General features: G+C 54.1%; 1 protein-coding gene across 3 annotated transcripts in view; it reads right to left on the reverse strand.

The window, feature by feature from the left end:
• The window catches only part of RUNX1 (RUNX family transcription factor 1), a 175,332-nt gene that overhangs the window by 72,056 nt on the left and 87,935 nt on the right, over positions 1-15,341 (reverse strand). For all 3 annotated transcript variants that reach the window (XM_049834717.1, XM_049834715.1, XM_049834716.1), the window contains exon 3: positions 4,974-5,227. In XM_049834717.1, coding sequence (XP_049690674.1) covers positions 4,974-5,227 — 254 coding nt within the window. The remainder of the gene's footprint in view (positions 1-4,973; positions 5,228-15,341) is intronic.

Here is a 15,341-nt window from a genome sequence, read left to right on the forward strand (position 1 = left end):
TTACATGGATGCACCTCTGAAATACACAGCATAATGTCTACTCCGAGGTGAAAAATACATGAAATAAGCTTTCCAAAATATACTTCTGTAATTGTCAATAAATAAATTCAAGTAACAGGAACTGATTCTGGCCTGATGTACATCAGTAGCATTATGTTTAAGCTACAGTGGTGTCAGCACAATGATGGAAATGTAAAATTCAAGAGAAAACAAAACTGAGCCAATCATCTCATGGATGCAGAGGGTCAGAGTCCCCACAGCTGCACCAGTTCCCTATCTTTTCCTCCCACCGCTCCACACAGAGCTGTCCCAGCATAAATTCAGCGTAAGTCCATGGAAAAGCAGGCCTCAATCGAATGTTTAATCACAACTTACTGAACAATTTCTTTTCTTCCTTTAGAAGCACGGAAGCAAATCATTGACTTAAGACCTCACCCGCAACCTGATGGATGGAAATTGTGATCTGAACTAATGAAATCTGCAATCGCTCAGACAAAGCTTTCACCTGGTCCGAAATGTTTGCGCTGTAGCTCCTTGGTGCCAGCATCTACCAAACAAATATTTAGGAACACAGGATCGCTGCGGTTTTGATGCAATGTGCTGAGACTTAGATAGATTTCTAACCTTAAATTTTCTGACTTGTATCTACACTGGTTAAATGACAAAAAAATTCATTTTATCTTGTCTTCTTGAGCAGGACTGAATTCTCAAAGCAATTTTACCCTTCTACAATCAAATGGATGTCTGGTGTGTCTCTTGGTTTACTCTGGAAAAAGTCAGATCTTGAACTAGGTCCCCTACCATGCTTTTTTAGATCCCGTTGCTGTTCCCCCAATCGAGTCTACAGTAGCAACCTCAGGGCTACTACCAAAGAGAAAGAAAAGAGAGAGAGAAAAAAATCTAGCTAGTTTTTATTTCCTCTTTTACGCATTCTAAGAGGAAGTAGTCCTGCATCATGTCCTCTGAGTTGCAGCTCGCTATTTTTCCTTCCTGTTAGCATTTTCTAGCTTATGCCCCTGCAGTTACAATTGTCTGAAACTTGTCACAGCCCAATCTTATTTCTATTAGTTCCTAATCACACTTGTTCTTTCCAAACAGGATCAGTGGCTCCTTTATTTGATCTGTCTCTGATGCTTATTCCCCAGCCGTAGCTACCTCCCATAATATGAGAGAGATCTCCTGTCTCAGGTATTTCACAGCCTTTCCTTCTATAGGAGGCTGCGTTTCTCACTTCGGTGCTCTCCCATTTGTCACCGATAACCCTTATTTTCACTTCCACATGCAAAGTTAAGATCACTGTGTCAAAATTCCCTCTTTACGTATATTTTTCAACTTCCTCTTTCCCACTCCTCTGCGGCCCAGGCTTTTGGTTTTTTGTTCTCCTCTGTGTGCCGTAATGCATTTCTGTGGCCTGTGCTATGCTCAGCATTGCACTTTTCAAATTTCCCTGATCTTGGCATAAATTAGTCCCTGCTTGAAACATTTAAGCTAGGAAGTCTTCTTGCACAGCTTTATGTCATGAGGCACGCTGGCTCACAAGATCAACGACTGTGAACCCAGCATGCTCACCCAGTTCTTAAAAAGTTGCCGTAAAACGTTAATGCATGCACATATATTAAAGGCACAAGAAAAGGAAAGGGGAAAATTGGGGCATTACCCTCCCCTCCCTGCAATGCAAATGTTTGCATGTTCATTTAAGGAAATACATGCTAGCATTTTAAGGGATGGAAAACCCTTGTGAATCCAGGGTCAGTTGTCTCTTACAGGACAAATATTTTAAATCACCATTTTCGAATTACACTGAAGGTAACCTCAGTGATAAGACAGGTGAAGAAAATATTAGAAACAAGTATAAAACTTACACAGCCCGGAAAAGAAACTAGAGTTAAAAGTCACACACAATAGAAACAGAAATACAAACATTTACATTAGAAAAAAGACTAAACAGATAAGTTGGGACTTGCTGACTGGAGTTATCTAGTACTTTGCTGTACTCTTCAGCTCTTAAAAATATATATTTCCAGAGAAGTGGGAAGAGTACCAGAGTGCAGTGCTGCCAGGTATCTAAATTACCTACTTCTGCTGCATCAGTCAAACAAAATTGGCCTTTTAGATTAAGATCTAGATCCTTTCTTAACAGCGTTTTGACAACGAATCTATATGGCACCTTATTAGAGTTATTAAGTATTATTTTCTAAGTTTCTCCGAATCATTGTTTATTTTAGAAAAAAAAAGAAGCATGGAAATGACAATTTTGGTTTGAAACAATACCCTGATCCTAAAGATCAAACATCATGAGTAAATTTTTCTAAGGAAACATGAAGAGAAAACTCTTTCTCTCTCTCTTTTTATTGATGCAAAGGTTGTTAGCAAATACTTGCTAAAACTCCGCTCTTTTTTGTCAGATGCAACTAAAATATTGGCAGCATAGGAATGATCTGATCTAGCTCCTGGTCCAACTGATCTTAAAAATTACGACTTGAAAAAATGCCTTTGCGAATATTCAATATTTAGTATAAAACCAGTGAGCTTGTTTTATAGGTGGCAAGCTATTTCAGGACTCATTTCTTAGCGGTCCACAGAGGGACTGTTTGGGGGGGACGACGAGGACCACCGAGCCCCTCGGCAAGCAGATGCCTCCCAGAACAACATTTCAGGAGCTCATCAGGAAACCCTCTCCTGGTTTGTGGTTTGGGTTTTTGGTTTTGGTTTTTTGGGGTTTTTTTGTTTGGTTTTTTTTTTTTTTTTTTTCTTGCGTATTTCTAGGTTAAACTATCTCAGTGTTACACACACTTGCCTTCGTCTGTTTGGAGAACCTGACCCTTTACTCTGTTTGCAGAAGTTGGGAGCGGGTTTGCTTGTTAAAACGGAGGTGCTGCTCTACCTGCGGCCGGGAGGGACCGGGGGGGACCGGGGACCGAGAGCGGCGTTGGGTATCTCTCGAAACCAGCCCCCGGGGTTTGTTTTCCGCGGGCGGTTTTCACGTACCCAGGACAGCCGCCTGCCGCCAGAAGCGCCCCCCCCCCCCCCCCCCCCCCCCTGCCCGGAGAGGCGAGGGGGGAGCGGGGTCCCGGTCGCTGCCGGACCCCGCGGCTCCCGGCGTCTCGGCACCGGGGCGAGCCGGGGCCGGGCGCGGCGGCACCGCTCCGCACTGCCGGCGGCTCGGGCGGCCGGGCAGGAGCGGGAAGAGCCGCCTCTTGTCGTGCCGTCCCCCCCCCCCCCGCCGGGAGATGAGCATGCCCCGGGCACGGTCACGCGTGGCACGGCGGGGAGCCGCCGCGGTGGCCACCGGCCGCGGGGGACCCCCAGGAGAAACACCGGCCGCGTTTGGGGACTCCGCTTCTCTCCCTTGCCGGCGGGGCGGAGCGGGTTTTCACGCCTGTTCCACACCGTAACTCTGCCTTCCAGGAGGAGAGCTTCCCGAGTAATTAGCAGCAGTTGCCTAGTGCGTGGGTGACAGTATAATAATTAATCTAAATGTGCGAATTTGGGAACTGACCCCGCCGCTTAGTTCCTCCTTTTCCCCAGACTCATATCTGCGTAAATCAAGACGACTCTCCAGACATCATAAAAGTTTTCCCTAAAGCCGCCTCCTCAGCGGGATTTCCCAAAGCTCTGGGAGCTGAACCGATTCCCTTCGCCCTCTTTTCTCTTCCCCCCAAAAGCCATCGGAAAGACTCGGGTCCGGTCGCCTTCCAAAAAGTTGTCCTGAGGCCGTCGGACTCTAGCAGTGACCGAATTTACAGCTCCCGATCCCGAATCTAACCCCGGGGCTCCTAGGGAGCCGCACATCTCCGCGGCTCCCGCCTCGGAGAAGCGGATAACGAGAATAATTCCCTTTTCCTTTCCTTTCCCTGCTCGGAAGCGTATCTACATCGGTAGCAAGAAACCCCAGCGCATTCAAGAAGTCAGCCACAGACCCCGGTCAAAAAAGAGCCTGCCCGAGGCGGGGGGGCTGAATTTCGCTTGAACCCGGGTAACGGGAAGGCAGGGCCGGCTACGGGAGGAGAGCGCAGCTCGCTTTCCGCAGGGCTCTGCAAACAGGACAAGTCCCAGCGGCCGCAGGGTCTGCCCAGGGTAGGCCCCGACATTTACTAGTATCAAAACCAGCCCCCCCAAAAGGAAAGATGTGGGGCTTTTTCCGAAGAGCCCCTGGCAGCCTGGCGGGGGGAAGCCCGACGCCTCCGGTGCGGGGCCGGCCGGGGCCGCCGGGCGCTGGCTGCGGCGGGTTGGGGGCGGCGGGCGGGTGTCCCCCGGCCGTGGCAGGCCCGGCAGGGCGCTCGGCCGCGGGGCTGCCCGCAGAGGGACCCGCTCCGGGCGGCTTCTGGGGGAGCCCGGGGCTCCTGCAGCGCCGGGACGCCTGCATCCGTCTGCAACGGGCTGCGCCGGCATCTGGTCCCCAGGGCAGCCAAACTCCTCGGGTCCGGCCTTTTTTTTTTTTTCCTCTTTCTTTTTTTTCTTCCCCCCCCCCGCCTTGAGCAGAGCCGCCGCTCACTACCAGAGTTCTGAATGGGCCGGAGAGGGAGGCAGGCAGCGGCTGGAGGGAGCCTGCCCGGCCCACGGCATGCCCCAGCTGCCGCCGCTCGCTCCTGCCCGGAGCCCGGGCGACAGCCGCGCCCGCTCGCCCCGCGCCCTCCCACGCCGTCGCCAGTGGCAGCGACCGCGGAGGGAAGGATGGAAGGAGGGACGGAAGGAGGCGCGGGGTCGGCTGCGACGCACCGCCGAGCCCCGACGCGGCCTCCCCGCCGGGGCGAGCCGGGGCCCGGTCCGGGCGCGGGTCCGAGCCCGGGGGTCGGCGCCCCGTCCCCCGCCGCCCGCCTCCGCCGGCGGCGGGGCGCGCAGCCCGCCCTCCCTTCCCTTCCTTTCCCTTCCCTGGCCCTCCCCTCCCCTTCCCTTCCCTTCCCCTGCCTGCCGGGCCAGCCCGCCGCCCCTGCCCCCCGAGAAGCGCGATTTTCGGGAGCCGGCAGACGTACCTTGAAGGCGATGGGCAGCGTCTTGTTGCAGCGCCAGTGGGTGGGCAGCACGGAGCAGAGGAAGTTGGGGCTGTCGGTGCGCACCAGCTCCCCGGGGTGATCCGCCAGGACCTCCACCATGCTGCGGTCGGCGCTGCGCAGCTTCCCCGGCAGGGCGCCGCTGTGCTCGGCGCCGGGCAGCGGCAGCGGCTCGGTCATCTTCCCCGGGCTCAGCGTGGTGGAGGGCGGCGTGAAGCGGCGGCTGGTGCTGGTATCTACGGGGATACGCATCACAACAAGCCTTTTGAGTGAAAGACCTCCACAGAGTTTTTACAAAACAGCGAAACGAGCGTAACTCTTCAGCGATCTGCTCTCTGGGGACCAACATAAACGGATACGGGCTGAGGACCCGGGGGAAACTTGTTTCTACGCCAGTCCCCAAAGTTAATTTTTTGCTGAAGGCGGCTGAGATAGCGAGCACGCCGAGACTTAACTCTTGGCTTCCTGGCGCGGCGGAACAGATCACGTTAATCCGATCAGCGAAAGGGTCGTCCGTGGGGGGCTTTACCGCGCCGCCTGTGCATCTAGTCTGCGGCCGTGACGCCAAAAGTTACCGGGGGGGGCAAGCTCCTTCCAAACTCCCAAGCACGGTGTCAAAAATCAGGCAACCCAAATACAAGACGCGGTCAGAAACGCATGCAAAGCCTGGGCTTCCCAGGGAGTCAGCTGCCTATCAGTTTCTTCCAGGTGATTTCTCTACAGTCCCAAGAGAAAACAAAATACATCAGCGTCTTCCGTAGGCAAAAATCGCTCTTTAAAGAGAGGGAAATTCGGGGCCAGTCTTCAGAGAAGGCAGTACGCGAGCTAGACTTTCTGATCAAAGGTCAGCTGGCTACAACTGTATATATATATATATATATATTCACGTACACACACGCACGCACACACACATATACCGTACTTCATAAAATATTTACAATATAATCTGTAGAGAATTTAAACACAACAGGAATCCATTAATGTTCTCGGCGAGATTTTTTTTAAGCAGCCTTGAAAATCAGCTTCAGTAGTTTGGTTCGCGTTGCTCTAAGAGTACTCGTGTCATGACCTTTCAATCATTCTTGCGCAAAAAAAGAAAAAAAAAAGAGAAGAAAAAAGAAAAGCTCAGTGCATGGCATTCAAGCTTTAAATCTCTATCTTTGTACTCGTCTTTGGTATAACGTCTTTCATCAACTTAGAGAAAGGTCACAGCCGATCGCAAGCTCTGAGGCTAAGAGGTCCACAGCTGAAAACTTGGGTTTGGGGATGTTGGTTAAATTGTGGGTTCTCTCTGTGGTTTTGCGTGTGCAACAGCGCTCTCTCTCTCTCACTCACGTCCTCCTCAGCAGTCAAACCAACAGTCTGCAACAACTTCGGCAGTCATTGCCAATTCTTTTTTTTTTTTTTTTTTTTTTTTTTTCGGTATCTGAGGCAGTCTTCCTCTAATTCGGCCACAGGAACCGGCTGCTTAACAATATTTTAACCGCAGCAGGTGGAAGCCTGCTTTCGGAAACATGACTTTTCTCTCGGCCGCCTCCAGCCAGCGGGATGGATACTGCCAGCCTGCGCGGAGAGCCCCCACGCACACGCACACACTGAAAACCAAAAGCAACCAACCAGCATCAATAAAAAAAAAAACAACGATTAAGAAAAAAACCCAACAACACAACCCAAACCCCACTACTTTTGAACGAGTGAAAGCTTTCCTTCCGCAAAAGAGGAGGTGGCGGCGGGCGCGGGTGGAGGAGCCGCTGACCCCCACGGAGAGAGACGGAAAGGACCGGGGAAGATCAAACCCCCGAAGTTGCCAGCCAGGGTTAGAAGTGACAGCCTCCAGCCCAGACGACCGCTCAGAGACAGCGCATTTCCACAGCGGAGAGCCCTCCGGTCTTCACGTGAGCCGCGGGGAACGTAGGCTTCCTGCCGGCCGGCCGCCCACGGCGCCGGGGCTCCGCCGGGCCGGGCCGGGCCGGGCCGGGCCGGGCCCTGCCGCTCCGCTCCGCTCCGCTCCGCGCCCCGCCGCGCCGCGCTGGGCTGGGCTGGGCTGGGGTCCGCGCCGCCCGCCCGGCGCCCCGCCGCCCCGCGCCCGCCGCCGCCGCCGCCGGGATGAATGGAGGTGGCCGGGAGCGGGTTGGCTGCGGCGGGCGGAGTGCGGAGGAATGTCATTCCCCCGGCTGCTTTGCATACGGGGAGGGCGCCGGCCAATCACAGCCCTTTCCGGGAGCAGCCAGGGCGCGGCCGCGGGCCAGGGGCTCCTGGAATTGGCGCGCCCGCCGCCGCCGCCGCCGCCGCTACTGTGGGGCGCGGGGGGTGAGCGCCGGGTCGGCGGGACGCCGCGGACACCGCAACCGCGCACAGGCGCACCCAGGGGAGGACCGCGGGCTGCCGCTGCCCGAGCCCACCGCAAAGGCGCTGGCGGCGGGGCCCGCCGCAGCCATGTGCAGGGCGCTCCGCGCCTGCGGTTTGCCGGGGGGTGGTTAGGACGCACCGAGCGGCGCGACCCCCGGCTCTGCCTGCCTCCGGTGCAGGTCCCGCTTGCCCCTCACTAAGGGACCACCCGCCCCCGAGGAGCGGCTGGTGCCCGCAAGGTGACCGCAGCGCCGCGGGCGCCGCCCCGGCACACACCGGCGGTCCCGTCCCCGTCCCCCCCCCCCGCCATCAACCCCAATCCCCTCCCCGGGGTTCGCTCCCGGCGGGGTTCGCTCCGGGGCGTTTCCTCCCTGCGCAGGGGGTCGCAGCCGTACAGCCGGCCGCCGCCCGGACCGGCAGCCCCCGAGGCAACGGCCGCCGGGCTAGCGTCTCCCGCCCGCCCGCCCCGCCGCTTCCCGCCCCCGCGGACGAGGACGCGGCCCCGAGGGGCGCCCATCGCCGCTCGACAGGTCGGGGCGGCCGCCGGGACCCCAGCCGGGGGACGTTTCCCCCCCTCCGCCCCCGGCACAGCCCGGCCACCGGCCGGGTCTGCCGGCAGCACCGCCGGGGTCAAGGACGGGCCGGCGGGCGGGCAGCGCCGCACGGGCAGCAGCGGGCCGCCGGCGCCGGCCCCGCCAGCCGGCCCGGGCCCGGGGAGCCGGTAGCGAGAATGCTGGGTGGAGGCGTGGCTGTCTTTTCGGGCTGAGTTGGGGTTGGTTTTTTTGGTTTTGGTGGTTTTCTTTCTTTTTTTTTCTTTTTTTTTTTTTTTTTTTTTTTTTGGTGTTGGTCGCCAACGTCGTGGGCTCGCCGCTGGCGTAACCCAGGCTGGGAACGTGGCGATCACGACCCGCTGCCGCCGTCGCGGCGGAGCCGCCTCCCGTCCCCGCCGCGCTCTCGGCACGGGCTGGGGGTTCCTCCGTGAAATTTCAGCCCCCTCGCTCGCCCGCGTCTCCCCTCCCGGCCGCCGTCCCGCCGTGTGCCCGCCGCCTCCCCGCCGGCAACGGCCGCCCCTCCCCACGGCCACCCGCGGGACGCCGCCTCCTCCGCCGCCCCCGCCAGCTCAGCAGCCGCGGCGGCGGCCGGCCGCGCTCCCCCGGGGCCGGGCGGGCTTTGAAGGGGAGCGACAGCAGCTGCGGCGGGCTGGGTGGGAGTGCGAGCGTGGGGGGTGGGCGCGGCGGCGGAGGGGACACCGGCCGGGACCGCCTCCCCGCCGCCGGCAGCCGGGCTCGGGAAGGGCCGCGGGGAGAGGGCCCGCGGGGCCGCTGCCCGCCGCCGGGCCTTACGCAAGGCAGCGGCGGCCCCCGGGGGCGGCCCTCGGTGCAGCTCCGCGGCGGGGCCGGCAGAGGGGGCCCGCCGCCCGCCGTCGGCCCGGCGGAGGGGAGCCGGGGAGGTCGCGGGGGGGCGGGGGGCCGCCGCGGGGCGAGCCCCGGGGTTGACGGCAGCTGCCCGCTAGGCCCGCGGCGGCCAGCGCCGCCCGTCCCCGCCAGAGCGCACGGGGGGGGGGGGCTGCGGTCCGGCGGGAGACGTGACCCGCCGCATCCCCCGGGACGCGGTTCCGCGGGAAGAGCCGCCTTGCGCGGCCGCTGGCCGGGAGCCCGCGGCACCCACCCCCCCGCCGGCGGCGGCGGCGGCGGCTTTCCCCCACCCCGGGGCGCGCAGGGCGGGGAGCGAGGACGGGACAGAGAGGATCCTCGGTTGTGCCGACCCCCCGCTTTGGAAGCGCTCCGGAGTTGGGAAAGTAACTGTCGGTGCGCGCCGGGGCACACCGCGACCTGCGGGGACCGGAGCAGAGCGCGAGCTCCCGCCGCGGAACTCTCCCTGCTTTCCACGCAGTTAACCCGAAAATAGGCCGAGTGCCCTGCTTGAGGGAAACCGGCTTTTGCCTCCCCGGAGCCCGCTGCCGGGGAGAGGGACGCGGCGGGTGCCCCGCGGGGCAGGGCTCCTTGCGCGGGGAGTGCGGGAACCTGCCACCGCATCCACGGTACAAGCGCGGGGCGTGGGTTTCCTCGCACCTCTCCAGTGCGGGGCAGGAGCGCCTTCCCCGCTGGGGAGTAGAGGGGGGGGGGTTGCAAGGCTCCGGCTGCTCCCCTTTGCCCCTCCGTCCCTTTGCCGGGGGGGGGACGACCGGTGAGGTTGCCCATCCCGGGGTTGCCCACCCCGCGCCCGGGGCTGCCCCGCGGCGCGTCCCCGCCGGAGGGTTACGGCTTCATCTTCTCATGACCTGCCCCCCTTGCCTCCTTCCCCTCTGCCGAAGGACGCGGGGCCGGTTTTCCCCCCCCCCCCCCCTCCCTCGGCAAAGCGCTGCGGTGGGAGCGCAGCCCGGGCAGGGGCTCGGCGGGGGCGGCAGCGGCAGCGCGCGGCTCAGCCCGCCCTCCCGCCGCGCTTGCAACAGGTCCCTGTTTTAAGCAGGCGAGTTTGGTGCAGAAAACTCTCTATTTCACACCAAGTTTGCGTGTGGGTCCGTGCCCCGTCCCCCCTTTTTTTAATTCCGTCTTTTACACGGTTACTTCTTTCTTGTATGAAATTATCCCGACTTTAAATTATTAGGAAGAGGTTTCCTTCTGGTTTAAGGAAAAAAAAAATTATACAGGCAAATGGCTGTTACACTACAGCTTAAAAGCCATCTGGGTTGTATTAGTGGCTGATAACTTTTTACGGGCGTTGCAGAGATAAGAAGAGTTATTTTACTGATGTACATACATCTACATCCATCGCCTAAAATGTGAAAATATGCACGTAGCGTTCGGGGTGTTTTGTAGTCGAGAGGTAGGGAGTATTTTGTATTGAAATTAATGAATATGTTGAGCTGAATTTCACTCGCTGCTTTGCATCCTGTCTTAATCTGAAGTCCTTGTTATGAAAACAAAATAAACCCGATCTATTACACACGTGGATAGTCAGATACAAAATGCCACAATTTAAGAGAAGACGCAAAAATACTAGATGCTTACAGTTTTGTATAACTTAGCAGCATTATCAATGCTGAGATGAGGGACATTAATGTACACTAAAGGTGACAGTTTTCTTTTTTAACTGCACAGAAGCCAAGCTTTTGCAAGGTAGGCTGAGGAGTTAAGTAAGAGAGGGTAGATAGGGAAAATACTGTAGTGAGGGTATTTTGATACAGATTGAGCTATATTTTTTACATGCCCATTAACACTAACTACACAAGAGTTGGTTGGTGTTTTGGTTTTTTTTGTTTTTTTGTTTGTTTTTTTTTTTTTTTAGTTTGTTTAGCTAATTTAATTTATCGTCTTCCTTATAATTTTATTTTTGCATGACAAAGAGAGGAACTCATAGGAATTTACTGTCCCCTTAGTATATCTCGTGCGGGTAGTCTGGAAGAATAGGAATTAATGAGTCAAGCAGCTTGAGGGAATATCACTGACAAGGCAAAGTAAGGAAATGATGCAGGGTATTTAAAACTGATGTTTCTTCTCACATAGTAAGACTTTTTAGCATCCCTAATGCTAAGACTCGCGCTCGGACAGTCCGTCTTTTGTGCAGGAATTCTTTTGAAGCGGGAATCGCAACTGGTGTTATAACTTTACCAATTCACATTCAGCACTGCTTACATTACATTTGTATTTTGACATCAATTTATTACAGCCGTAAACAAACCACAAGTGAATCTCTATCTACCATGCCTTGCCTTTGTCGTACAGGATTACTCGACCACAAAACACCGAGCTTTTTACATAATACAGTTAAGTAAAAGCTTCGGAAATATGAGAGAGGGAGCAACAATTTAGGGATGAATTTTAAACAGCCAAAATTGCAAAGGGTGAATTAGAGCCTGAACGCAATGCAAGTTCCCACTGCACAGGTAAATATCGCCTGGCCAAACAGGCAGCAATGGACACTTTTGTTTGCAAGGGTTTGGATTTGTGCGGGACAGGAGAAAACTTGCACAAGGCAGCCAACAAAACATTTTGTGAAAGGACGAAAAAATACACACCTTAACAGAGCTGGCATACGTATCGTATGAGCACAAACTGAGAGAACTGGCTCCAGACCCTCATCTTGCCAACACCTAGAAACATGCCCAACCTCATTCTTAGTGGCGTTTCTGCCGAATGCAATAAAAATCTCTTTGGGGAATGCAATTACACATGCACTTAATTCTTTGGAGCGTGTGGGCTTAACCTGGAATTATTCAGTGGGTCACCTTCTACCACTTGCACCTGAATTCATTTAATATATGTATTAAGAACTTCTTAAAGACATTTATAGTGGTGTAAGCGTGCCTTGCTTCTACTAGTGATGAATCAGTGGGTTAATGCCTGTGAAGGAAATTTGTAGGATCAGGCTTCTGAATTGCTCCTGCAAATATTTATTGCATAGCAGTTACCATCATGGGTGATTTACTGACTGACCTGAAAAAAATTGCTACAGTGATATAATAAATTATTTTTGGGCTAGGGGAATAATGAAACATTGCACAGCGAAAAGCAGCAGCCAGTAAAGAAAAAGTCAGGATTCTCCTTACTTCCTGCAGTGATCTCTCACACACAATGAAATATGCATATTTCATCCTGGCATGTAAAGTGCACACATGATGCCACCAAGAATGAGATGTGAGATGGCCGGCATGAGGCAGGGGAAACGTGGCCAGGACTACACAGGTGTATGGTGTTTAACTTCTCTCCGTATCAGGGAGGGGAAAGTGCCTAAACCCTTCCATCTTGCCTTTGATCTCTGTTAACTGATACAAGGTTATTCACTCTGGAAGCAGGGAAACTGGCTGCAGCTCAGTTTATGCAAAGAAGAGGGGTTGTGAGGAAAGATGAAATAACACATATTCATTCAATATCTTTAACCTGGACAGCTAATTACTTGTGACCCGGCTTTACCGCTGCAAAAGTTCCCAAGGACTCTCCATCCACTTTAGGACCTCCAGGTCATAACGGTGGCCAAAAGCCTGTCTCGTTCTTCCTGGGCGGAAGCTGAGAGCCTTTTTCTTTTCAAACAGGGCAGACCAATCCATGCTCTTGTCACTCAAAATATTATAGAAGGTAGGCATGACTCCTGTTTTGAGGATGTGGGGAATGATTCGCCTGAATAGTTGGCATGTTTTCAAAGACATAGATGGCAAGGACACGGACCTGCGTACGAAGGGAACTACCTTTTACCATTTCACCTCCTTCATTGTTCAGAAACTGCAGCCCGGAGAGCTGCATCTCTCTTGACTCTGGTGGCAGCAATGGGCAGGGAGTGGGGTATACCCGGGAAAGGACAATTTTCAGGAGAGGTTAAACTGTGAATTTGCATCCAGCGTTAACCCCAGCTTTGCAGGTCCTCCTCGGGCTTTACCAGTTGCAGGAGTGAGTCAAACCAACAGCCAAAGGAGGAGCTCAGACTGGGCAGAGCCCCAAAAGAATGGGTGGTGAAACGCTGACCCTTCCTACTGGCATGGATGCGATCGCAACGCCCAGCAGCGCAGTGCGTCCAACTGTGCGACCAATGCGGCACCTCACCACTGCCACCACCCCTGGAGACATTTGTCCGTGGGACCCTTCCTCCCCATTTCCTCAAGGGGGAGATTTAATAGTCATGAAGTTCCTGCAGCAGCAGCCCGTGTTGACGCCCCCCTCCCCTTATCCGGCTCAGTCAGGCCGGCTGGGCTTTGCTGGGAGGTTTGTTAAGGGCCAAAGCCGGGGCTGGGCTCCTTCTCGTGCTCACCTGCTGCGGGTGTGTGTCGGTGCGCAGGTGTGCGGCGTGGGCTTGCTGCTGGCGCCCGGAGCCAGGGGCAGCAGGGCCAGGCAGAGGGCAGGGGGTGCCTCTCTCCTCTCTACTTCACAAGAAACATCCCAACCTGGCTCTAAAAATACTCACTAGAATATCACCAGTGAGACACTTTTCTCCTTGGTCTTACACAGCTGTTGATAAATGTGTGAGTAGGAGTGGAGACCGGGTTAAAGTTTCCACTGCAAAAATACCTTGTGGTGGTTTGTCTTATGTATGCTCCTCATACCTCCGAACCAGACGTGTGAAATGCATCGCTGTGCAATTTTGATGCAATGCATTTTGCCTTCCTCAAAGTGGAATTCGGGTAATTGGTGCACGATAAGCAGGGATAGGCTATCTGGAGGCGCAGAAGCAGCGGGGTCATGTCTAGAGCCGAGGGAGCATCCAGTCTTGTTTTCCCAGCACTCAAATCCCAGGGAGAGCCACGGGTTTACTCCTGGCCACTGTGTTACTGGCTATGTATCAGTGAATGAGAGAGATTACAGAGAAGGGCAACTACAGTGATTAAAGTTCTGGAAGGAACTACCTATAAGGAAAGATTAAAGGAATCAAATACATACATATAATTTGGGGCAAAAGGGAAGCCAAGGGGACAGCGTGACTGCGGTTTACAAGTACATAAAAGACAACTATGAAGAGGAAGGGGAGGGACTGTTTTCATTAGTTAAAAATGATAAGACAAGAAATAACAGATGCCAACTGAAGTAAAACGAGTTCAGTTTTAAGAGCAGGGGCAACGTTGATCCTAAGATCAAATAGGCAGGAGAATACACTCCCAGGGAAGCTGCAGATTCAACATCACTTGAACTTTTCAAGTCAGAGCTTGACAAGCACCTTGGAGGGGAAAGTTTAAGAAATAGTAGAAGTGAAGCCAAAAATCACCGGGATGTACCACATGACCTAGGAGCCCAGATGATTTTGAGGCCATTCTAGAGGGCTGTGGAAAACAAACACATGCAAACACTCGGAGCTTTTGGATGATTCCTTTCTCTGTGCAGTTCAAAATTAAAAGGCGGTTGGGGGAAGGCTAAGTGAGGAAAATCAGTCATTTACTATGATTCTACTGTGGCTAATCCCTAGAGGAGAAGCCAGTTACTTGAAATACTGGGGAGTGTGGGGTGGAGAAGGGAATGGAAATTGTTGAAAAGCTGCCATCTGGTATAAGTACTTGCTGGTTTGGAAACTTAAAAAATACGCATTGTGTGCCATTATACTATGCTCATTACATGCCTAGATTAATGCAGATAACATCACCCACACCTAGTATTTTCTGTGGCATTTATGTACTCAGGTTCACATCATAACAACCTCCAGGACTAATTGTAACATTTGGGCTTTTGATCTTCTGCTCTGGTAGGAACACTATGGATGCCTTGTACCAGCAAGAGGAGTGGGGAGGGGAAGAAAAAAGTTCGGCTCCTTTGGTTCCAGGACACTTAAAAGGAGCAGTAAATCTGACCCACCTGGACAGCAGGGAACAACTCTGGTATAAGGAGGATTCTGCAGATGGCACAGAATGAATATAACTACTTGATTCCCCCCGCAAGACCTTCTGAGGGCAAGGGCATGCTGGCAGAGCAGGAACTGCAGCTCAGCTGTCAGCTGGCCCTGAGCGCTCCGTGAGCTCAATTCGTATTGGAGAAGCCCTAATAATATTTTGATTTATGCTAGGAGCTGTGCAGATAGATTTCCCTCCTGTGCCCCAGACTTTGCTCCTGCAGTTAGCAGTGACGGATGGGACAGAGGTTCAGGTCACTGAACGTACTCGGTTGAGGAAAAATAATTCGCTATAGCCATGGTGCTAATAGGCAAAATGTAACGGTAGCATTCATACTGCATCATACCAAATTACTTGGTATGGGTTTGCCTTTCTCAGGGTTGGTTTGCTTGGTTTTCACTCAAAATTAAGTATGAATTATAAAGGATGGCAAAAGTTCCTATAGGGTCATAAGCAGGAGATTGAAAGCCTTGGTGTATCCTTGGGACAGAGCTACTTCCCTAGGCACCCCCATTGCACTTTACTGCTGACCTGGGAAATTGTGGGACATCATCCATGGCCTCTTGACTGGGAGACTTTCACTCTGCCAGTAAAAAAACCTCAATTACAGGGGAGTTTTATGACATAAACATTGCTTTTCAGCAAATAAATAAGAGATATCAAAACTTTCTACAGAAGCCTAAATCAGTAGTAGC

Source organism: Accipiter gentilis, chromosome 32 (genome assembly GCF_929443795.1).
Source record: "Accipiter gentilis chromosome 32, bAccGen1.1, whole genome shotgun sequence".
Taxonomy (NCBI): domain Eukaryota; kingdom Metazoa; phylum Chordata; class Aves; order Accipitriformes; family Accipitridae; genus Astur; species Astur gentilis.